At 43.5% G+C, this 25,961-nt stretch overlaps 1 protein-coding gene across 1 annotated transcript in view; it reads right to left on the bottom strand.

Moving 5' to 3' along the window:
• Positions 1-24,974, bottom strand: part of nup210 (nucleoporin 210) — a 136,637-nt gene extending 111,663 nt beyond the window's left edge. Inside the window, exons 1-3 of the mRNA XM_078209673.1 lie at positions 24,217-24,974; positions 8,373-8,509; positions 6,456-6,587 (exon numbers count right to left, since the gene is read on the bottom strand). Coding sequence (XP_078065799.1) covers positions 6,456-6,587; positions 8,373-8,509; positions 24,217-24,374 — 427 coding nt within the window. The 5' untranslated portion in view covers positions 24,375-24,974. The remainder of the gene's footprint in view (positions 1-6,455; positions 6,588-8,372; positions 8,510-24,216) is intronic.
• Between the last annotated feature and the right edge of the window lie 987 nt (positions 24,975-25,961).

Below are 25,961 nucleotides of genomic sequence, written 5' to 3'. Positions count from 1 at the left end.
GACAGCTACTAACTGTCAGTAGAATAAAAGCTGTATTTTCTTAATATACAATATACCGTCAGCACAGTCTAGTCATTCTTTAACTTTTTGAATGTGAAATCAGTTTTCAGAATTTACCAAAGGTTCCCATTCAACTTTCTAAAAAAATACAGGTTTTGAGAATTGCTGATGTAAATGTTCCACATGAATGTTGTTTACTTATGATATTTAGTGTTCACACAATACCAAATATCTCATTTCTTATCCTGATCATATCTTACTGCATTGAACATTTGTAACATTTTAATGAAAGCTCGTCAGAACTCATACAAGCGCTTTAATTTCATACATTTTGTTTTATTCATTTCATAGAAACACAGAAGATAGGAGCAGAAGGAGGCCATTTGGCCCTTCGAGCCTACTCTGCCAATCACGATCATGGCTGATCATCTAACTCAATAGCCTAATCCTGCTTTTTCCCCCCATAACCTTTGATCCCATTCACCCCAAGTGCTATATCCAGCCGCCTCTTGAATCCATCCAATGTTTTGGCATCAACTACTTCCTGTGGTAATGAATTCAATAGACTCACGACTCTTTGGGTGAAGAAATGTCTCCTCATCTCCGTCCTAAATGGTCTACCCTGAATCCGCAGACTGTGATCCCTGGTTCTGGAGACACGCACCCCAGACATACATTTCGTGGACATAGGTGTTGCTGGCTGGCTAACATTTATTTCCCATCCCAAGTTGCCTTTTAATTGAGTGTCTCGCTTGGGCATTTCAGAGGGCAGTTGGGAGTTAACCACACAGCTGTGGGTCTGGAGTCACATGTAGGCCAGACCAGTTAAGGACGGCAGATTTCCTTCCCTGAAGGACGTTAGTGAACCAGATGAGTTTTTCCGACAATCGACAATGGTTTCATGGTCATCAGTAGATTCTGAATTCCGGATTTTTAAAAATTGAATTCAAATTCCACCATCTGCCATTTAGCTGAGTTTCTAGATTAATAGTCTGGCAATAATACCACTAGGTCATCACCTCCCATATTTATGAGGAGACAGCAGTATTGGAGGTCCTGTACATGGCTTTGGTGATCAGCAATGCATCTATTCAATTTGAAGGCTATGCACTTTGCATATATAAACTTGCAAAGCTTGGAAAATCTACACCACACTCCTCAGATTCCAGCATCCACTATATTTTGCTTTTATTTATACTACACTCCATTTTCTCCTGAATGAAGTCCATTCCCCCTAGTTAGATGGCATTGGAAAAACAAATGTTTAGCACCAGCTCTTTTCCGCAGTCTCAGCTTCTCAGAAGCTTGGAGGTTCAAGACCCACTCCAGAGACTCGAGCACACAAATACCGACTGGCATTCGAGGGAGTGCTGCACTGTTGCAGGTACCATCATCCAGATAATCAGATGGCTGGAAAATATCTCTTACTATTATGAAGAGCTGGGACATCTCCCTGCTGTTCCAGACAACAGCCATCCCCTAAACTAATATCACAAAGAAAACCCAGATGATCCGGTTGTCAGGTTGCTGCTTGTGGAACTGAACTTGCTATTCGTCAATTGAGTTTCGTGTTTCCTCCATCTCACAACAGCTTTTCAAAAGAATTTACTTTGCTGCACAGCACTTTGGGGTATCTTGACATTGTGAAAGGTATTACATAGATTAAAGTTCTTGCCCTCTTCCTTCTCTCTGATAGCTTCCCTTGCTGAGCAAATAAAACACTTAACTAAATGGACCAAACAAAGACCAAATGGAAGCCAGCATATCAATGACTCTTGAGGTTAAAAATGTAAAGCTCAATTGCTGACAGTTAACTTGCTAAACACACACACAGGCCTTCACCAATTGTGTGTCTCTGTGTATGTGTTTATGCCTCTCCGTCTGCATGCCCCTCTATGCATGGAGGGAGCTCTGATCCACATCTCCTATTCTCATGTATACGCTCTGTCTACATTTCCCGCTGCCTCGGAAAAGCAGCCACCACAATTAAGGACCCCACGCACCCCAGACATAATCTCTACCACCTTCTTCCATCAGGAAAAAGATACAAAAGTCTGAGGTCATGTACCAACCAACTCAAGAACAGCTTCTTCCCTGCTGCAATCAGACTTTTGAATGGACCTATCTCACATCAAGTTGATCTTTCTCTACACCTTAGCTATGACTGTGACACTACATTCTGCACTCTCTCCTTTCCTTCTCAATGAACGGTATGTTTTGTCTGTATAGCACGCAAGAAACAATACTTTTTATTGTATGCTAATACATGTGACAATAATAAATCAAATATTATACAAAAGATTGTAGATAAATTTAATAGCATGGTGTTTAATGTAATTTCAATTTACAAATTGAAGAGATTAGATCCAAAGTCAGCCAAGTCATGGATTATGTTGTCTAACTACGGGTTCAGAATTTCCTGAGATTGGTGGCATATGCATAAAAATTACAAATCTGAATGTTGCCAACTTGCTCCAACATTTTTCTTGTTTTTTCACTTGTATAGTGGTGTATTGATTGATGGTGTCTCGGAGGGGTGTGTAAACCCTTTAGAGTAAGTCATCATTATGAGGGAGGAAGTGTTAGGTGTATTAGAAAGCATTGAGGTAGACAGATCCCCAGGACCAAATGGCATCTTTCCCAGATTACTGAGGGAGACAAGAGAGGAAATTGCTGGGTCTCTGACAGAAATCTTTGTTTCCTCGTTGGCCAAGGTGAGGTCCCAAAGGATTGGAGGATAGCCAATGTTGTCCCGTTATTTAAAAAGAGTAGCAAGGATAACCCGGGTAATTATAGGCCAGTGAGCTTGACATCAGTGATAGTGAAATTGTTGAGGATTCTTTGGGATAGGATCGATACACGTTTGGAACAAAATGTCTTATTAGTGACAGACAGCATTGTTTTGTACAAGGGAGGTCATGTCTCACTAATTCGATTGAGTTTTTTGAGGAGGTGACAAAAATGGTTGACGAGGGAAGGGCTGTGGATGTTGTGTACATGGACTTTAGTAAAACATTTGATATGGCAAGCTGGTGCAAAAAGGTTAACTCACACGGGATCAGGGGTGAACTAACTAGATGGATTTAGAACTGGCTTGGCCATAAAAGTCATGATGTGGAGATGCCGGCGTTGGACTGGGGTAAACACAGTACTTTGGTGTGGCTTTTGCTACCAAATAAACCTGTTGGACTTTAACCTGGTGTTGTTAAACTTCTTACTGTGTTGGCCATAAAAGACAGAGGGTAGCAGTGGAAGGATGTTTTTCTGAATGGAGGTCTGTAACTATTGGTGTTGCACAGGGATCAGTGCTGGAACCTCTATATATAAATGACTTGGAAGAACGTAGCTGGTCTGATTAGGAAATTTGCGGATGATTCTAAGATAGCTGGAGTTGCGGATAGTGATGAAGATTGTCAGAGAATACAGCAGTGTAGGCTGGAAAATTGGGTGGAGAAATGGCAGATGGAATTTAATGCAGACAAATGCGAGGTGATGCATTTTGGTAGATCCAATTCAGGGGGGAGCTATAAAGTAAATGGCAGAACCATAGACACACAGAGATCTGGGCGTGTAGGTCCACAGATCCTTAAAGGTGGCAGAACCATAGACACACAGAGATCTGGGCGTGTAGGTCCACAGATCCTTAAAGGTGGCAGAACCATAGACACACAGAGATCTGGGCGTGCAGGTCCATAGATCCTTAAAGGTGGCAGCACAGGTGAAAAAGGTGAAAGAAAGCATATGGCATGCTTGCCTTTATCGGCCGGGGCATCGAATGTAAAAGTTGACAAATTATTTTAGTTTTTTAAAACATTGGTTAGGCCACATTTGGAATACTGTGTCCAATTCTGGTCACCACACTACCAGAAGGACATGGAGCCTTGGGACGGAGTACAGAAAAGGTTTGCCAGGATGTTGCCTAGTATGGAGGGTATTAGCTATGAGGAGAGATTGAATAGACTGGGATTGTTCTCCTGGAAAGACGGAGGCTGAGGGGCGAACTGATAGAAGTTTATAAAATTATGAGGGGCATAGATGAGGTGAATATTTGGAAACTTGGGTGGAAATGACAATTACAGGAAATGACAAGTTCAAGGTAAGGGGTGGGGGGGGGGGGGGTGGAGAGAAGGTTCCGAGAGATGTGCGGGGGAAGTTTGTTGTACACAGAGGGTGGTGATGGCCTGGAATGCACTGCCAAGTGAGGTGGTTGAGGCAGGCACGTTAGCGACATTTAAGACTTATCAGGATAGGCACATGAACAGGTGGGGAATAGATGGATACGGGTGGTTGGTCGAGATAGGATAACGTGATCGGCGCAGGCTTGGTGGGCCGAAGAGCCTGTTCCTGTGCTGTACTTCTATTTGTTCTTTGTTATTGGGCATCTTGTGCCAAACAAAGAGCTGAAGTGACAACGCACTGATCAGCCATGGTTGAGGGAGGGTTCAAGTGAATTGAAGTGTAACTTCTTAAAAACTTAAATCTATAATTAAGCTTCACATTAAACACTACCTTACTAAGATATATACATTCCCATAATAGCAAGATTAAGGAACAGGGCCGACTTGGCTAAATCAACGATTGGTGAACAATCCTTGGTTAAGTTGTGATTTGAGACAGGAGAAACGCAGGAAATTCACAGTCACAAAACTATAGCAACAAATTTCAAAGTAACCATAAATGACACCGTGCAGTATTAATTGAATTTTGACAGAAGGGAGAGGAGGGGGGATTGGGCTAGCAGAAGTGAAGAGGAACACTCGCACAAGAGAAGACATAATGAAATAGAGCACTGGGAGCACAAGATCAGAACTGGAGAAACATAAGTTAAGGCAGAGAACAGTAGAAAAAATAAAGAGGGTCAAAAGCAGCAACAACATGAGAATAACCAAGATGTATAATAAGAAGACTTGACTGCGACCTATGCCTCGGAATATTTACTTGTAAAATATTGGAAGTTGTGTGAATAGGTGCTCTTCATGTCCCTATCATACTTACTCAACGTGAAAGTTGTGGCCATCGCCATTGTGTACCATGCTGGAACTGCCTAATAATTTTTATTACCTTTGCTCAAGCCCTCCACCTTTTGTCTAGTAGGTAGGAAAAATGGTACAGGGGTAATGCGAGATCTTGCTTCCCCAAACCGGGTGACATTCATTGAATGAATCATAGAATCCGTCCAGTGCAGAAAGAGGCCATTCGGCCCATTTTGCATGCACCGACAACAATCCCACCCAGGCCCTATCCCTGTAACTCCATGCATTAACCCCACTAAGGGGCAATTTTAACATAGCCAATCAATCTAACCTGCACACCTTTGGACTGTGGGGGGAAACCGGGGTGTCCAGAGGAAACCGATGCAGACCCGGGGAGAATGTGCAAACTCGACACAAACAGTGACCCGACTCTGGAAATGAACCCAGATCCCTGGCACTGTGAGGCAGCAGTGTTAATCACTGTGCCACCGTGCCACCCTATTGTGGTTCTCTCTCTTAAAAAAAACAGGACGATCTTACTGGCTCACCCCGCCAGTCGATTGTGTACGCAGTGCATTGGGAGGTCAGGACCTGGCACAATGGCGCCCCGAGAGCTCAACAGCCGGCTTCCCAGTGACAATAGGCTCCACTCCCTCCCCCTACTGCTGAGAATCCCATCTGAGCTTTTTTTAATCTAAGTGCTGTACATCGAATTGAATTGCTCGTCCAAATCACTCATTAAGCACTTCAAATGTTTTTGGTAAGATTACCCCCATCTATTTTTTTGGCCTTTCAGTTTCCTTGCTCTAGTAGTGTTTAGCTGCAGGGAACAGGTGCAGTCTCTCAGGCTCAATAAAGTATTTTGAGTGCTTGAAGTTAGAGTCGCTGCAAGGCTGGCATACATTGCCCAGTCCTAATTGCCCTCAAGTTAAAGTTGCCTCATTCAGTGAGTTCAATGGATTGAAGAAAAAAAAAGTGAACACGGTGAAATAAAATAGGAGATCCACTATATGCAGAATGAGTGGCTTGAACCAATGTAGAAGTAAAACTATTGGCCACTTATTTGCATGTGTCAACATGTGCTTAAATGTGCAAAGATACATTGACATCATAAATGAAACAAATGGTTTTAAAGTGCTTGAAATCTAGTTTTTGCAGAGACCATTATTTTATACTCAGTACTTAAACCCACTGTAATGGTTGTACCATCACATCTTAGCGCAAATGGATTAATTTTTAAAGTGGCATTTTCTCCTGCCATTACACTGGTCAAGATTGCTACTTTTATTTTAAAAAGCCTCTTCTTTGACAACTCACCACTCGGTGAAAAGCAACATGAAACATTTAACAGCTCAGCCTCTTCAGGTCCGGCTAACATGGCTGTGTAGCAAATACTCCAACAAGATTTAAAATAGCTGAGGGACCGAGAATTTAAAATCATACCAAATTTCAAAGCCAGTTAGTCAGTAATTAATTATGTACCTTCTGCATCCAAAGCTCGAATTCTCAATTTCAGTGGAGAATCTTCCAAATAAAGCTCACGGGTCGTGGAGACAATTTCAATCTCACTGATGACATCAACTATTGCATCACACCGCAACAGTCGTCCAATTGCTATCGAACGAGAAAAAAATTGGAAATTTAGACACGTGCAGGGAATTAAGAGCAAGAAAATGTTCTAAAAAGCAATTGATGATCAACCCATCACAAACTAAAAATCACCAGAAAGTACAAATCCTTTTGTCCATGCAAGATCTTCCAATTAGGAACAAGCATTTTTTTAAAAACATTCTGAATCTATTTTAAAAATAGATTAGCTTAAGATATTATATGAAATAGCTAATATTCACTTCTGGCCAATTTTGGCCAAAAGATCGTGAGGGGGAATGTTCCCATCCTGCTTGCCACAGGAATCATAGCGGGGTGCGTGCGTGCGATGACTCGTTGATCTCGGGCGAGATCTTCTGGTTTTGGGGTGAGTGCGGCTGGAAAATACCGCCCCAAATCTTTAACTGCTTTTTTAAAAAGTGTTCATCAGGATTCAATCATTTCTCATCCTTGAAGTTAAGGTTCGATTGGATGTTCCCCCAGTTTATCAAGTGATGGAGGCAGATAAAGAACCTAGTGGAATGAGTTTAAGTTTATTTATTAGTGCCATAAGTAGGCTTACATTAACACTGTAATGAAGTTATTGTGAAAATCCCCAAGTCTCCACACTCCGGCGCCTGTTAGGGTACACTGAGGGAGAATTTAGCATGGTCAATGCATCTAACCAGCAGGCCTTTCGGACTGTGGGAGTAAACCAGAGTACCCAGAAGAAACCCACGCTGACACAGGGAGAAAATGCAGACTCCGCGCAGACAGTGACCCAAGCCGGAAATTGAACCCAGATCCCTGGCGCTGCGAGGCAGCAGGTAACCACTGTGCCACCATGCCCCTGAATGAGGGGATGCACATATCAAAAGAAAGATAAAGAAGTGAGGAAGCAGCTCAATGGGACGTGAAGCAATCATAGCAAAGTCATATGTAGTTTGATGTCTATTTGCGGAGTGTAATGAATCAAAAATATTCAAGTTATTAACAGATACAACTTAAAACAATTCACAAACTAAACATTGAAAGAATAGAAATTGAAAAGCACTGACAGAGGCAGGATGGAGCAGCAGTGACACAGGTCTAACAAATCTTAAAATGCCAACTGTGCTTTCAGGAGAGAGCATCGAGATGTGAAAGCACAGGGATGATACACAACACCCAGGACAGCTCGAAGACAATGGCTTTCATCTTGTTACAGGGAAATCCTGAGTAGTTTGAAAGGCAGCCACTTACCTACTAAGCAAGAAACTTCAATGAGAAAACAAGAGAACATTTAAAATGACAAAGAAAGTCTAATTTGCAACATTGGCTATGCTTAGTTATGTTACTGGGTGGCATGGCATGGTGGCACAGTGGTTAGCACTGCTGCCTCACAGTGCCGGGGACCTAGATTTGATTCCCAGCTTGGGTGACTGTGCGGAGTCTGCACATTCTCCCTGTGTCTGTGTGGGTTTCCTTCGGGCGCTCCGGTTTCCTCCCATGTGCTGGTTAGGTGCATTGGCCATGCTAAATTCTCCCTCAGTGAACCGGAACAGGCGCCAGAGTGTGGCGACTGGGGGGGATTTTCACAGTAGCTTTATTGCAGTGTTAATGAACGCCTACTAATAAATAAACCTAACTTTTAAAAGCTTATATTTTGAGCGGGAAATTTAAAGGGTTTTCAGATCATCTCAGTTTCTATAGCCAAAGTCTATTCACTAACATAAATCAAGTGATTGAAAACAAAAAGACAACTTTATCTAATATACAGAACTGCTTTGATTATGGTTTTTGGAATATCAGTATTTTGCAGAAATACTGTACCTATTTCTTCGGCGAAAATAATACTGGTGAGGCGTGCTGGTTGGGAAGCGTGTGCCACAACAACCGCTCTTTGCGAACACTGCCGATCACTTGGGTCTATGGGCTCAATACTCGCAACCTCTGGTCTTGTTGACCACCTACCAAAAAAAAAACAAATCAAGATTATTCTTTGATAGATAATTAAAATGACATTGGGAATAGGCTCACAGCAGCTAATAACCATCAATTCACATCTATCAGGTTATGAGATTGCATAACTTTGCCCATCTGTATTCAGCTTCATCAAGGACTGAACCCGCAAAGAGGGTGGTGTATAATTTGACTTGGCATAAAAGATGGCCCCTGCTTTTGGATGGCAAAACATGTCAACCCCACATTCTTCAGTGAATAGCTACATATTTAGGGCTAACCTCGCATTAGGGGTCAACATCAATTTTTCAGCTCGTAAATCAGCGCATGGGATCAAGTAGGCAATATGGGCCTTGCTGCCAATAAGGTGCACAGAGTTTAAAACATACCCACAAAGAGCAGACCACACATGGCAAAAGAGCCACACTTTTTTCACATTACAAAATGGTGACTACCTACGCAACATTGGTTCACATTTTATACTCAGCCTATCGGCTGATCCCTGCCTTTGAAAGTTTCTTCAGGCCTTCAAAGGTCAACTTATACGCCACGACCGGCAGTAACAATTTATACTGTCCCACAGAATTTTTTTCAATCATTTGCCCACTCACAAGGTTAGGCTGACTAACTTTTAATGATTTGGTCTATTACTCACTCTCTTATTAAATAGTACAAGTTTAGCAGTCCTCCAATACTCCAGCAGAAGCGGCACAGTCATACAGTGGTTAGCACTGCTGCCTCACAGTGCCAGGGACTCAGGTTCAATTCCCGGCTTGGGTGACTGTCTGTGTGGAGTCTGCGTATTCTCCCCGTGTCCATGTGGGTTTCCTCTGGGTGCTCTGGTTTCCTCCTACAGTCCGAAAGATGTGCTGGTTAGGTACATTGGCCATGCTAAATTCTCCCTCAATGTACCCGAACAGGCGACGGACTGTGGCGACTGGGGGATTTTCACGGTAACTTCATTTCAGTGTTAATGTAAGCCTACTTGTGACTAATAAATAAACATTAGACACCATTCTTGTAGCCGGAGGATTGGAAAACGACTGTCAGAGCCTTCGTCATTCCTCCCTTGCTTTAGCTGTCTGGGATAAATCGCCTGGCCCAGATGCAATGTATTTATTTTTAAAGAAGGTGAAACCCTTAATATTTCTTCTATCACTATGGTTACAGCAATCCAATATTTTGCACTCCTCCTCAATCGGGTCTGCAACATCTCCCTCCTTCATGAAGCCAGAGGCAAAACAATCATAAAGAACCAAGTTCTTGTCTCCTGACTCTGCACTCAAGCTCTCTCTGCCCACCTCATTATCATGAATCCCCATATTCCTTCACATTTCCTGCTCCTCCAACTTCACTAATCCCACTACTAGCCAAAGCTAAAAATAAATCCAGTTCCTGATACTATTCAGAAACACCCACTTCCCCCTTATCCCCCCCACCGGTCACAACATTTCTGGTATTGCTGATCTTCTGAACTGCTCCTTATTGCTACCAAATCATTCAACATCCCTTATCATTGGCTTCATCTTCATTCTCTTAGATCTCAGATGTAACCTTAGAAGGGACTGGCACTCTCTCTTCAGCATGGCCTTGAACCACCAAGTGGGCATTTTATCTTCCGAAATATCCTGTGCGAACTATAGTAACATTTTGGAACTAAATACAAACCAGAATGGTCGTGACTGCAGCAGAATTGAAAGTGCTGCATTAAGTACACTTTGCAAATCAGCTATGGGCTTCAGGCATTGCCATTTACAACAGCAATCTCATTAAATTGTCAGTAAGCAACTGCAGATCATTTTTCTACAAACAATTCTTCTGAAAATGTCCTCCCTGATGAATTGTGAGCACGCAATTAGTTCACATCCACACTGACACCCATTACTGATCTAAGCATAGAGACTTAATTAAAATAACCCGAGAAGATATACAGATTAATTGTGTTCAAAGCCAATAATTCACAAATGTAGGACAGTTAAATGATGTTTAAATGTGAAAGTGTGGGATACAGGTCTGGAGATCTATGAATATATTTTCTGTTTCACTGTGATAATTATCAGAACTTGTAGCATTTAAATTTGTTTGTTTATCATTTTGTGAAGTTGATGCAACTCAGTTTACTTCAATGCTGAAAAAAAAGCAAAGAACTGGGGACTGTGGAAGGGGATTCCTAGCCAACTAATAAGATTTATAGGCAAAATGCAGTCTTTCAGAGGACAAGAAATCAGTAAGGAGTTAAATGATTCTTAAGACAGCTAACACTGACAGAGTAGAGTGGGACTATACTCATTGGAATTCAGAAGAATGAGGGGAGATCTTACAAAAACATAAGATTATGAAGGGAATAGATAAGCTAGATGCAGGGAGGTTGTTTCCACTGGGCAGGTGAAACTAGAACTAAGGGGCATGGCCTCAAAATAAGGGGGAGCAGATTTAGGACTGAGTTGAGGAGGAACGTCTTCACCCAAAGGGTTGTGAATCTGTGGAATTCCCTGCCCAGTGAAGCAGTTGAGGCTACCTCATTGAATGTTTTTAAGGCAAGGATAGATAAATTTGTGAACAGTAAAAGAATCAAGGGTTATGGTGAGCGGACAGATAAGTGGAGCTGAATCCACGAAAAGATCAGCCATGATCTTATTGAATGGCGGAGCAGGCTCAAGGGGCCAAATGGCCTACTCCTGCTCCTAGTTCTTAAGTTCTTAACACAGTTTACACATGTGCGAATGCAGTAAGACAATCAAAACAAGTAGTTATGATTTTAAAACATGTATGCTGACATTTTCTGGTATTCTATGGTACTTTAAAAGTAATGTTAACTTTAACCAAGCAAGGTTACCGAAAGACATGATGGGAAATATCGTTAGTTTAAAGGCAAAGGTCTGGGAACTGGTTAGTCAGCAGCAGTCTTATCGGAAGGATTCCTATAAGGGAACGCATGTTGCAACAATAATGAATAGATCCATTCACTGCCCAGACACAAGGATAGATAAGTCCCTGGTCGCAGGAACACATGTCTATTCAACTTAGCAGTGAGCCAGTGGGAACGTCCACTTTGACCTGATTGTAGCGTTCGCCGTTACCAGGCAACGGGGAAATAGAGCCAAAAAGAGAGACACGTTCGGACTAAGTTGGACGAATAAGAGATCACCATGCTATTAAGTATCGTATGGTTGGCTGAGGTACTTGACAGAGGTTTGTATAGATGTATAACTGTTAAATGGAATTGATTTTAACCTAATGAAAGGCGGAATTATTAATTAGAAAAAGCTATAATTGATCTGCATTTGACTATGTACTTCAGATCTTTGGGAGAGGTTCTGTTGCTCTATTCCCAGAGCTATTTAATCCTTCACACGTCTCCAGTCAGCTGTCCATTTGTTTGTTTGTTCTATGATTTATTTGTTATATAAATTTTGTTATGTCTTTGCACAGATATTTGCCTTGCAAGCTTTGAATTGTCTTAGTTTAGTTGTCTTGACCACCTTTTAAAATTTCCCTACAACAGGGATATTTCCCAAAACATCCGCATGTGAACAGACTTGAAAAGTATCAGGATAATGGACGGTTACAACTCAGGAGGCCATGGAACCATAGAATCCCTGCAGTACAGAAGAGGTCATTCAGCCCACTGAGTTTGTACTGACTCTTGGACAGAGTATCTTACCCAAGCCCTCTCCCCCACCCTATCCCTGTAACCCCACACATTAACAATACCTAATCCATCTAACCTACACATCTCGGGACACTAAGAGGCACTTTAACATGGCCAATCCACCTAACCCGCACATCTTTGGAGTGTGGGAAGAAACTGGAGCACCCGGAGGAAACCCACACAGAAGCAGGGAGAATGTGCAAACTCCACACAGTCACCCAAGACTGGAATTGAACCTGGGTCCCTGGAGCTGTGAAGCAGCAGTGCTAACCGCTGTGCCACCATTCGACCCACCACATCTCAACTCTCTGCCAAACCAACTCGACTAAATCACATGCCCCCTGCCTTTTGTCAGATTGCAGGGAAACTTTTTTTGCCTCAAATGAATATCCAATTTCTTTTTGAATGTGCCACCATCCCACACTCTGGTAGTAAATTCCAGATCCTAGCCACTTGCTGTACAAAAAGGTTTTGCCTCATGTGGCCTCTGATTCGTTTATCAATCACCTTAAACCGATGTCCTCTAGTTCCTGACCATTCTGCCGAAGGGAACAGATTCTCTCTACCTATCTCTGTCCAGATCCCTCAAGATTTTGAGCACTTCAATCAAATCAAACCTCCTCTCAAGGTTGCAGCCCTGAGGACTCAACGTTGAGTTTGGCAACTTTAGATTGTGACCTTTCTCCTCCATCTTACGCCCCCTTTTTGAAATATCCCACACATGTATTAACCCCCCCCTCCCCCCCACCAGCTGTCTTTTATACTTACAGTTGCTACTTAATCTCTTACAGCTAACACATTCTCCCTCCCTTCAGTTCTGACGAAGAGTCAAAGGACTCAAAATGTTAACTTTCTCTCCCAATAGATGCTGCCAGGCCGGTTGAGGATTTTCCAGCATCCTCTGTTCTTGCTTCGGATTCCAGCATCTGCGGTATTTTGCTTATCCTCCTTACAACCTTCCCTTTGCTAAGGAAAACAGCCCCAGCTTCTCCAATCTATCCAAGTTACTGAAATCTCATCTTCAAAAGCATTCTCTTCAATCAATACTGTTTCACAAATTTAATAGGAAGCTTTGAGGAAGTGACAATTTCTGAGAAAGTGTGGTCCATTGAATCTTCTTGGAATTTTTCTTTTTGAAAAAGTGAACTCAAAGTATTAATAGTGTCTCCCCTCCCCGACCCTTAAATTTTCTACATGTATCCCCGACTTGTGAGTTCAGCCCAAGTCCATAGATGCGGAAGAAGGTCTGAGAAATCTAGATTTTAAAAAACGAATGCCTCCAGATTTATGTTAGCTCACTACAACCTTTTTCATTCATTTGTGGGACATTGGTGTCACTGCCTGGCCAGCACTTATTGCTCATCCCTAGTTGTCCTTGAAGGGCAGTTGAGTCAACCACATTGCTGTGATTCTGGAGTCAGATGTAGCCAGACCAGGCAAGGACGGCAGATTTCCTTCCCTAAAGGACATTCGTGAACCAGATGGGTTTTTCCGACAATCGGCAATGATTTCATGGTCATCAGTAGATTCTTAATTCCAGATATTTTTTATTGAATTCAAATTCCACCAGCTGTCGTGGCGGGATTCAAAACCAGGTCCCCACAACATTAACTGAGTTCCTGGATTAATAGACTGTGATAATACCACTAGGCCATCACCTCCCATGGGACATGCTGGAAGTACTCAACTTGCCAGGCAGCTATGTTTTAAAAAAGCTGCTTTTCAGTACTATTACTTGCAGTGAAACAAAACTAGCTCCTGGTATTCCTTTTCAGATATAAAATACACCGAAAATTCTTAAAGACTTTGGGGTTAGTTGCCAGGTGGATGTTTCCCAAGAGTGGGAAACTAGAACTGGGGCCACAGCCTCAGAATACAGGAGTAGTCATTCTGGATCAAATTGAAAAATATAAACATATGAAATAGGAGAAGTCGGCCATTCGCGCCTGCTCCATCATTCAAAAAGATCATGGTTGATCGTTGAGTTTCCAATTCCACATTCCCATGTACCCCAATAACCTTTGATTCCCTTGCCTTACAAGAATGCATCTCTGCCTTAGAAACATTCAGTGACTCTACTTCCACTGCCTTCTCAGGCAGAGAGTTCCAAAGACTCACAACCCTAAGAAAGAAATTCTCCTCAGCTCCCTCCTGAAGGTGTGATACCAAATTTTAAAACAGTGCCCCGTAGTTCTCGACTCACCCACAAGAGGAAACATCCTTTCGACAACCACTTTGGCAAAACCATTCAGATCTTATATACTTACATCAAGTCACCTCTCACTCTTAATTCCAGTGGAAATCAGCCCAATGTGACAAACCCTTCATCATAAGACAACACTCATTCCACATATCAATTCAGTAAATGTCCTTTGAACTGCCTCCAACACATATATATTGTTCTTTAAATAAGGAGACCAAAGCGGCACACAGTATTTGAGATGTGGTCTCACCAATGCCCTGTATAACCTCATTGCAAGGAGTCTAACAACACCAGGTTAAAGTCCAACAGGTTTATTTGGTAGCAAACGCCACTAGCTTTCGGAGCGCTGCTCCTTTGTCAGATGGAGTGGAGATTTCCACCCCATCTGACGAAGGAGCAGCACTCCGAAAGCGAGTGGCGTTTGCTACCAAATAAACCTGTTGGATTTTAACCTGGTGTTGTTAGACTCCTTACTGTGTTTACCCCAGTCCAACGCCAGCATTTCCACATCATAACCTCATTGTTCCAGAGGAGCAACTAGGTGGTTCAAGTGAGGAGAGCTAGTAGGTAAGAGGTATTTTTAACTTACTCTTTTTTTCAGAGTTTTTTTTTCTCTAAGTCAGCCGGGAGTGTAAAACCAGAAGTAGGCCCCAGTGAATGTTTTGAGTCGGAGCAAGGGAGGCAGCGAGTGGAACGCGAGACTGCACAGGTGCCTGATGTCAGCCAGTAGCGTGTGGAAGGTTTGAAAAGCAGGCCACTCTATCCAGCAGGCAGCATTGTGAGCGGGCAACGGAGTGAGAGGGAGCAGAGTGGGACGGCTTTGGCTCAACCAGGCTTCGGCGTGAACAGGCAGAGGCGAGGGTAGGTTCCGGTAAGTTGTTTTTGTTTCTTCAGAGTAGAAAGAATGCCAGGCAGGATGTTGGAATGCTTCTCTTGCAGGATGTGGGAAGTCAGGGAGACCTCCGGTGTCCCTGACAACGACACCTGCAGGAGGAGCATCCAGCTGCAGCTCCTAACAAACCACGTTAGGGAACTGGACAACCTCCGGATCATTCGGGAGAATGAGGAGTTTATAGATGGTAGCTTCAGGGAGGCAGATACGCCAAAGGCACAGAGCACAGGTAATTGGATTACCGTCAAGCGAGGGAAAGGGAAAGGGCAGGCAGAGCAGGGTTCCCCTGTGGCCATTCCCCTCCACAACAGGTATACCGATTTGGATACTGTTGTGGGGGATGCCTTACCTGGGGCAAGCTGCGGCACCTTGATCTCTGGCACTGAGTCTGGTTCTGCAGCGCAGAAGGGAGGGTGGAAGAGGAGGAGAGCGGTAGTGATAGGGGACTCGATAGTCAGAGGTACAGACAGGAGGTTCTGTAGTCGTGACAGAGACTCCCGGATGGTTTGTTGCCTCCCGGGTGTCAGGGTCAGGGATGTCCCTGATCGCAAGCACAGCATTCTGAAGTGGGAGGGTGATCAGCCAGATGTCATGGTACACATCGGTACCAATGACGTAGGAAGGAAGAGTGAGGAGATCCTGAAGAGTGAGTATAGAGAGCTTGGTAGGAAGCTAAAAAGCAGGACCCCGAGGGTAGTAATCTCAGGATTGCTACCTGTGCCACGTGCCAGTGAGGGTAAGAGTAGGATGCTCGGGCGGATGAACACGTGGCTGAGGAGCTGGTGTAGGGGGCAGGGTTTCAGATTTCTAGATCATTGGGACCTCTTCTGGGGCAGGTGGGATCTGTACAAGAGAGATGGGTTACACCTGAACTACAAGGGGACCAATATACTTGCAGGGAGGTTTGCTAGTGTTATGGGAAGGGTTTAAACGAGATTTGCAGGGGGATGGGAACCAGAGTGCCAGAGCAGATAGTGGAGCGGGGGTGAAAATAAACGATGTTAATAGTTCATGCAAAATCACAAATAGAAGGGTTGTGTGTGGTGGTAATAATCTTCTGAGGTGTGTCTATTTCAATGCCAGGAGTATTGTGGGGAAGGCAGACGAGCTGAGGGTGTGGATTGACACGTGGAATTATGACATTATAGCCATTAGTGAAACTTGGCAACAGGAGGGGCAGGACTGGCAGCTCAATGCTCCAGGGTTCCGATGTTTCAGACTTGATAGAGGCAGAAGGGTGAAGGGTTGGGGGGGTTTGTGTGTGTGTGTGTGTGTGTGGCGGCGTTGCTAGTCAGAGAAAATGATACAGCAGTGCTCAGGCAGGACAGATTAGAGGGCTTGTCGACCGAGGCCATATGGGTGGAGCTGAGAAGCAGGAAAGGTCTGACCACATTAATGGGGGTGTATTATAGACCAATAGTCAGCGAGAATTGGAGGAGCAAATCTGCAGAGAAATGGCAGACAACTGCAGGAAACAAAGTTGTGACAGTAGGGGATTTTAATTTTCCACATATAGATTGGGACTCCAATACTGTTAAAGGTCTAGACGGGTTAGAGTTTGTAAAATGTGTTCAGGAAAATTTTCTAAATCAATATATAGAGGTACCAACTAGAGAGGATGCAATATTAGATCTCCTATTCGGAAACGAGTTAGGACAAGTGACGGAAGTGTGTGTAGGGGAACGCTTTGGTTCCAGTGATCATAATGCCATTAGTTTCAACTTGATCATGGATAAAGATAGATCTGGTCCTCGGGTTGAGGTTCTAAACTGGAAAAAGGCCAAATTTGAAGAAATGAGAAAGGATCTAAAAAGCGTTGATTGGGACAGGCTGTTCTCTGGCAAGGATGTGATTGGTAAGTGGGAGGCCTTCAAAGGAGAAATTTTGAGAGTGCAGAGTTTGTACGTTCCTGTCAGGATTAAAGGCAAAGTGAATAAGAATAAGGAACCTTGGTTCTCGAGGGATATTGGAACTCTGATAAAGAAGAAGAGAGAGACGTATGACATGTATAGGCAACAGGGATCAAATAAGATGCTTGAGTATAAAAAGTGCAAGAAACTACTGAAGAAAGAAATCTGGAGGGCTAAAAGAAGACATGAGGTTGCTTTGGCAGACAAGGTGAAGGAGAATCCTAAGAGCTTCTGCAAGTATATTAAGAGCAAAAGGATAGTAAGGGATAAAATTGGTCCTCTTGAAGATCAGAGTGGTCGGCTATGTATGGAACCAAAAGAAATGGGGGAGATATTAAATGAGTTTTTTTGCATCCGTATTTACTAAGGAAACTGGCATGGAGGTCTATGGAAATAAGGCAAACAAGTAGGGAGGTCATGGAACCTATACAGATTAAAGGGGAGGAGGTGCTTGCTGTCTTGAGGCAAATCAGAGTAGATAAATCCCCAGGACCGGACAGGGTATTCCCTCGGACCTTGAAGGAGACTAGTGTTGAAATTGCAGGGGCCCTGGCAGATATATTTAAAATGTCGGTATCCACGGGTGAGGTGCCGTATGATTGGAGGATAGCTCATGTTGTTCTATTGTTTAAAAAAGGCTCAAAAAGTAATGCGGGAACATAGAACATAGAACATAGAAAGCCACAGCACAAACAGGCCCTTCGGCCCACAAGTTGCGCCGATCACATCCCCACCTCTAGGCCTATCTATAGCCCTCAATCCCATTAAATCCCATGTACTCATCCAGAAGTCTCTTAAAAGACCCCAACGAGTTTGCCTCCACCACCACCGACGTCAGCCGATTCCACTCACCCACCACCCTCTGAGTGAAAAACTTACCCCTGACATCTCCTCTGTACCTACCCCCCAGCACCTTAAACCTGTGTCCTCTCGTAGCAACCATTTCAGCCCTTGGAAATAGCCTCTGAGAGTCTACCCTATCCAGACCTCTCAACATCTTGTAAACCTCTATCAGGTCACCTCTCATCCTTCGTCTCTCCAGGGAGAAGAGACCAAGCTCCCTCAACCTATCCTCATAAGGCATGCCCCCCAATCCAGGCAACATCCTTGTAAATCTCCTCTGCACCCTTTCAATGGCTTCAACATCTTTCCTGTAATGAGGTGACCAGAACTGCGCGCAGTACTCCAAGTGGGGTCTAACCAGGGTCCTATAAAGCTGCAGCATTATCTCCCGACTCCTAAACTCAATCCCTCGATTAATGAAGGCCAGTACGCCTTCTTGACCGCATCCTCCACCTGCGAGGCCGATTTAAGAGTCCTATGGACCCGGACCCCAAGGTCCTTCTGATCCTCTACACTGCTAAGAATGGTACCCTTCATATTATACTGCTGCTTCATCCCATTGGATCTGCCAAAATGGATCACTACACACTTATCCGGGTTGAAGTCCATCTGCCACTTCTCCGCCCAGTCTTGCATTCTATCTATGTCTCGCTGCAACTTCTGACATCCCTCCAAACTATCCACAACACCACCTACCTTGGTGTCGTCAGCAAACTTACCAACCCATCCCTCCACTTCCTCATCCAGGTCATTTATGAAAATGACAAACAGCAAGGGTCCCAGAACAGATCCCTGGGGCACTCCACTGGTCACTGACCTCCATGCAGAGAAAGACCCCTCCACAGCCACTCTCTGCCTTCTGCAGGCAAGCCAGTTCTGGATCCACAAGGCAACAGCCCCTTGGATCCCATGCCCTCTCACTTTCTCAAGAAGTCTTGCATGGGGGACCTTATCGAACGCCTTGCTGAAGTCCATATAGACCACATCCACCGCTCTTCCTTCGTCAATGTGTTTGGTCACATTTTCAAAGAACTCAACCAGGCTCGTAAGGCACGACCTGCCCTTGACAAAGCCGTGCTGACTACTTTTGATCATACTAAACTTCTCTAGATGATCATAAATCCTGTCTCTCAGGATCCTCTCCATCAACTTACCAACCACTGAGGTTAGACTCACCGGTCGGTAATTTCCCGGGCTGTCCCTGTTCCCTTTCTTGAATATAGGGACCACATCTGCAATCCTCCAATCCTCCGGAAATTATAGGCCGGTAAGTTTGACGTCAGTAGTAGGTAAATTATTGGAAGGAATACTAAGAGATAGGATCTACAAATATTTGGATAGACAGGGACTTATTAGGGAGAGTCAACATGGCTTTGTGCGTGGTTGGTCATGTTTAACCTATCTATTAGAGTTTTTCGAGGAGATTACCAGGAAAGTGGATGAAGGGAAGGCAGTGGATGTTGTCTACATGGACTTCAGTAAGGCCTTTGACAAGGTCCCGCATGGGAGGGTAGTTAGGAAGGTTCAGTCGCTAGATATACATGGAGATGTAGTAAATTGGATTAGACATTGGCTCAATGGAAGAAGCCAGAGAGTGGTTGTGGAGGATTGCTTCTCTGAGTGGAGGCCTGTGACTAGCAGTGTGCCACAAGGATCAGTGCTGGGTCCATTGTTGTTTGTCACCTATATCAATGATCTGGATGATAATGTGGTAAATTGGATCAGCAAATTTGCTGATGATACAAAGATTGGAGGTGTACTGGACAGTGAGGAAGGTTTTCAAAGCTTGCAGAGGGATTTGGACCAGCTAGAAATATGGGCTGAAAAATGGCAGATGGAGTTTAATGCAGACAAGTGTGAGGTATTGCACTTTGGAAGGACAAACTAAGGTAGAATTATACAAGGTAAATGGTAGGACACTGAAGAGTGCAGTAGAACAGAGGGATCTGGGAATACAGATACGTAATTCCCGAAAAGTGGCGTCTCAGGTAGATAGGGTCGTAAAGAGTGCTTTTGGTACATTGGCCTTTATAAATCAAAGTATTGAGTATAAGAGTTGGAATGTTATGGTGAGGTTGTATAAGACATTGGTGAGGCCAAATTTAGAGTATTGTGTGCAGTTTTGGTCACCTAATTACAGGAAGGATATTAATAAGGTTGAAAGAGTGCAGAGAAGGTTTACAAGGATGCTGCCGGGACTTGAGAAACTGAGTTACAGAGAAAGGTTGAATAGGTTAGGACTTTATTCCCTGGAGCGAAGAAGAATGAGGGGAGATTTGATAGAGGTGTATAAAATTATGATGGGTATAGATAGAGTGAATGCAAGCAGGCTTTTTCCACTGAGGCTAGGGGAGAAAAAAAGCTAGAGGACATGGGTTAAGGGTGAAGGGGGAAAAGTGTAAAGGGAATATGAGGCGGGGGGAGGGGCTTCTTCACACAGAGAATGGTGGGAGTGTGGAATGAGCTGCCAGATGAAGTGGTGAATGCGGGCTCACTTTTAACATTTAAGAAAAACTTGGACAGGTACATGGATGAGAGGGGTGTGGAGGGATATGGTCCAGGTGCAGGTCAGTGGAACTAGGCAGAAAAATGGTTTGGCACAGCCAAGAAGGGCCAAAAGGCCTGTTTCTGTGCTGTAATGTTCTATGGTTCTATGGTTCTAACTGTGGCATAACATCCTAACTTTTATGTTCAAATCCTCTGGCAATAAAGGATAGCATTCCATTAGCATTCTTAATTACGATCTGTACCTCCATACCAACTTTTTGTGACTTGTGCAGTGAAACACCTAGATCCCTCTGCACCTCAGAATTCTGCAGCCAATCTCAATTTAAATAAAATACTCCTTTTTTATTTTTCCAGTCAATGTTAATGACTTTATATTTTCCCACATTATACTCCATCTGCCAGATTTTCACCCACCCACTCAACCTATCTAGGAGGAGGTCTGCAACCTCCTGGCCTCTTCACAACATACGTTCCTACCCATCATTGTGTCATCTGCAAATTTAGCTACGTTGCCTTCACTCTCCTCATCTAAGTCATTGATATAAATTGTAAAAAGTTGAGGCCCCAGCACCGACAGCTGCAGGACTCCACTCGTCACATCCTGCCAATCAGGAAAATAACCCTTCAAGCCAACTCTGTTTGCTACCAGCCAGCCAATCTTCTAACCAGGCTAATATGTTACATCCTACATCATGAGCTTTTAGTTTCCACAATAACCTCCGATATGGCATCTTCTCAAATGCCTTCTGGAAATCCAAGTACAGTACGTCTAGAGGCTCCTCATTATCCACAGCACATCTTACTCCTTCAAAGAACTCCAATCAATTGATTAAACATGATTTTCCTTTCACAAAACCATGCTGACTCTTACCGATTACCTTGAGTTTTTCTAAGAGCCCAGCTATGACCTCCTTAATGATCGATTTGAACACCTTCCCCATGACAGATGTCAAGTTTACTGGTTTAGTTTCCTGTTTTCTGCCCCTCTCTCCCTTTTTATATTTGCTACCTTCCAGTCGGACGGAACATTCTGGAATCTAGCGAATTTTGGAAAATTAATACCAGCGCATCTATTGCTTCATTAACCACCTCTTTTATGACCCTCGGCTAAAGTCCATCAAGACCGTGAGATTTATCAGCCCACAGCTGTCAGTTTATTCAATATCACTTCCCAAGTGATTCACCAAGGTCCTCTCTCCCTTTCACTTTCTAATTTACAGCTATTCCTGGAATGTTTTTGCATCCTCTATAGTGAAGACAGAAGCAAAATATTTGCTCATTTCATCTGCCATTCCCTTATTTATTGTTAACTCCCCCCATTGTCACTCTCTGGAGGACCAACACTCACTTTGCTTACTCTTTTCCTTTTTTTAAAATACCTGTAGAAATTCTTGCTATCCATTTTTACATCTCCAGAATTCTTTATACACAGGAGACTGGGAATCATTGGAATTCTCTCCTCCACAAAGCAGTGAATGTTCAGTCATTAAGTATATTGAAGACAGAAATCGAAAGGTTTTTGGGGTACAATAGCAATTAAGAGATATGGATGTAGTGCAAGCCAGTGGATTAAAGTAACTTGGCCATAATCATATTGAACAGGGGAGAATGCTCAAAGGGCCAAAAGGCCTATTCTTGATCCTATTTCCTATCTTCAGATGTGTTTTCTGGTGTCTTAAAATATTTCTGCTTCAATTATCACAATGTTTTCCACTTAATATGACCTGAAAGTCTAGTTCTGATCATGTTTCACTCCCCTCTCAATGACAGTTCATTTCCATATTCTTAATGTACTTACACTACAGTTTTACACCAGGATCAGTAAAAGTTAGTTATTTAGGCTTTGCACACACACCAACTTGAGTGCAAATTTTGTCATCTAGGCCTAAGTTTTGTGCCTCTTTCAGGAAGCATCACAACTTTGCACAGACACGCAAGTGGATTTGAGCTGCTCCTATAGTGACTGCAGCATCACTGCCGAGCAAAAGCACATCACTCTGATGCCAGATAGCATCAGAAGGAGCCTTCAAATATACATTTTTGGCCCCACGTGTATTTTATATACACTCATGATATGAAGCAAATTTTAAAAAATTCATTTCATGAGACATGGACGTCGCTGGCTAGGCAGTATTTATTGCCCACCCTTAGTTGCCCGAGGGCAGTTGAGAGTCAGCCACATTGCTGTGGGTCTGGAGTCACGTGCAGGCCAGACCAGCTAAGGATGGAAGATTTCCTTCCCTAAAGGAAGGGCCAGATGGGTTTTTTCGACAATGGCTTCATGGTCTACATGAAAATTTTAATTTGAATTTTAAAAAAAATCTGGAATTAAGAATCTACTGAATCCCATCAGTAGATTCTTAATTCCAGATTTTTTTTAAAATTCAAATTTCACCATCTGCTGTGGCGTGATTCTAACCTGGGTTCCCAGAATATTAGCTGAGTTTCTGGATTAATAGTCTCGCGATAATACCACTGGGCCATCACCTCCCAATCGTTGAGTAGTAACTTTAAGAACACCCTCTGTCGGTTTTCGACCTCCTTAGAAACATTTTTAAGTTAAATTTATTTCTTAGTGTCACAAGTAGGTTTACATTAACACTGCAATGAAGTTATTGTGAAAATCACCTCATCGCCACTCTCCATCACCTGTTCGGGTACACCGAGGGAGAATTTAGCATGACCAATGCTCCTAACCAGTATGTCTTCGGACTGTAGGAGGAAACTGGAACACCTGGAGGAAACCCACACAGACACGGGGAGAATGTGCAGATTCCACACACATGCAGTGACCCAAGCCGGGAATCAAACCTGGCGCTGTGTGAGGCAGCAGTGCTAACCATTGTGCCACTGTGCCACTCTACATAACAGAGGCCCTAATACTTGTTCGGACAGTTAGATCTACCCACTATACAATCATCATCCTTTATACCTTTACATGACAAAAATCTATCAACCTGTTTTGAAATATTTAACTCATCTCAAACCACATAAAAGGTGCTTCAAGGGGAGTGGGGTATGTGAAAATTTGCTTTTTGATATCACCCCGGAATTGCCTGAACTCTGCTCAGTTTCTGTATTGTGTTCTTCTATTGGACCAAGTTTTGGCAGTAAACAGGTAATGAATAGAAGTATGTTTCCTGTTTTAAAATAATTCTTGAAAACCATACAATGCTGAGACACTATTTAGCAGCAAATAAATAGGTGTATATAACAATTTGTGTATGTATCTAAAAAAAAACAGGTGGCTATGGATCATTCAAAATGACAGGGTGAAACTTGAGATTAACTTGTAGACGGTGCCACTCAAGTTGGTCAAAAGTTAGGCGCTATATTAGTCCACGAGAAGGTCACAGCATGAGAATTTGCACCTCTCTCACTAGACAAAACACTTGCAGTCAGTCCTTGGTTAGCAGTGCATACTGTACACGGTTCAGTGAAAGGACACTCGGCGGATCCTTTAATATTAATGCCGTGCAAGCCTCTGTGCTCAGAAATGGCGTATGGACCTTACAGCAAAGCTCCCACACGTGTAATCACTGAAAGACAGCATTCAGCCAGCCAACTGCATGCTAATACATGTGACAGTAATAAATCACATCAAACTGCTGTATTTACACATTGCTGCAAATCGAAAGGGCAACAATAAACAAATAGATGAACACACTTTTTAAAAAAAATAAATAAGATTGTTCGGTCACTCTTACCATTTATAACAGCCTTCCGCCGCTTCTAAGGTAAAGTTGACAGTTGTGCTCCTGGCGTAGGGCAGTAAAACTTTGGGAATGTTCAGTTTTGAGGCTTCAGAATAAAACTGCAAGCAGCTCGCCAGGATCAGAATCCAGTTGTGAGAGAGGAGACCCATATTCTTGCTTCGTCACAGTCCAGAAGTAATAATGTTGAGTCCAGAATGAAAGCTTGATAACCAGACCCGAATAAAATAAACGGGGGGGATTTTTTTTTGCAACAAACAGGGGAATGAATGGTTTCACTCAGCGAGGACCCAGACAGTGGCAACGTGTGTGTGTGACCCCACTCATGGAGAATTGAAAAGACAGGCGGACATGTTGCAGTTAAAGGATACAAAATAGCTGTGTGTGTGTGTATCTAACCAGCAGGGTTACCCTGAGCAAAGGGTTCCTCTGCCAGGCAACTTTCACTGAGTAGCTGGAAAGCGTGGGGAGCAGATGGTGATTTTTTGCTTTACAAAAAGGGGCAAGGACAAAGCCCAGTGATAGCCCAGCTCCTCCTGAAACCCACTGCACAGCTCCTGCCCTGTCCCCACAGTGTCTAAAACAGCAGCCCTCCAGGCAGCACCCACTCTCACCCTTTGTATGTACTTGCAACATATATTAAAAAAAGCAGCATCAAGCCGGCATTGCCTCTGTCCTCCACACAAGAACTACCCGCCTTTTCCTACCATTTGATCAACGTCTCTCCACCCTCAAAACTGCAGCTTCAACCCAACGCATGCGCTGGGAAAGGACAGATCTGTTAACTCACTCACTGCTGGACTGATACATCCATCTCCGCTTTCACCCAGTCTATCCCCCACCTTCCTGTCTGCCTCTTACTCTGGTTTTTTTGCTGGGGCAGAAATAATATCATCCAGATGAGAAGGAAAACCCCCCCCCCCAAAGGGAGTTTAACAAGTAAATATCATGACATTGTTCCCTCTAACCTGCTTCTCTCATCTCGAATGTTACACCTGTTTATTTCAGTGGGTGGGAAATTGCACATTACCGAACACAAAATAGCAGAAACAACACCATTCAATCTGTTTAAAAAGGGTTGTTCTCCAAGCCATCATTTACCCAGTGTCTCTTAGCGACCCAAACCTTGAACTTCCTGGTGAAACTGTACAATAATTAAACAGGGAATAATCTCAGCTTGTTCATGTTTACAATGGTCACACCGTGTGCGGGGAAATTTTTGGTTCCTGCGCTAGGTAAAGGGCAATTTCCCAGCCATTGAAATAAATAGGTGTAACATTCAAGATGATTTGATTTGATTTTTATTGTCACATGTATTAGTATACAGTGAAAAGTATTGTTTTGCTCTACCACATATCGTTCATAGAGAAGATGTGGAGATGCCAGTGTTGGACTGAGGTGGGCACAGTAAGAAGACCAGAGGCTGAATGCCCTTTACTGCGGATGTGTTCCCCAACAGAAAGGGAACACTCCTGCCTGGTGATTGTCGCATGGTGTCCGTTCATCTGTTGTCATAGCGTCCGCATGATCTCGCCGATGTACCACACCTCAGGACACCCTTTCCTGCAGACGACAACAGATGAATGGACATCGCTCGACAATCACCAGGCCAGGAGTGTTCCCTTCCTGTCAGGGAATACGTCAGCAGTCAAGGGCATTCAGCCTCCTATCTTCAGGTAAGCGTTCTCCAAGGTGGTCTTCAAGACACACGACAGCGCGGAATCGTCGAGCAGAAACTG

Source organism: Mustelus asterias, chromosome 3, assembly GCF_964213995.1.
Source record: "Mustelus asterias chromosome 3, sMusAst1.hap1.1, whole genome shotgun sequence".
Lineage (NCBI taxonomy): Eukaryota > Metazoa > Chordata > Chondrichthyes > Carcharhiniformes > Triakidae > Mustelus > Mustelus asterias.
Note: the sequence above shows the minus strand (reverse complement) of the source record. Positions and strands in the feature narration are given on the sequence as shown.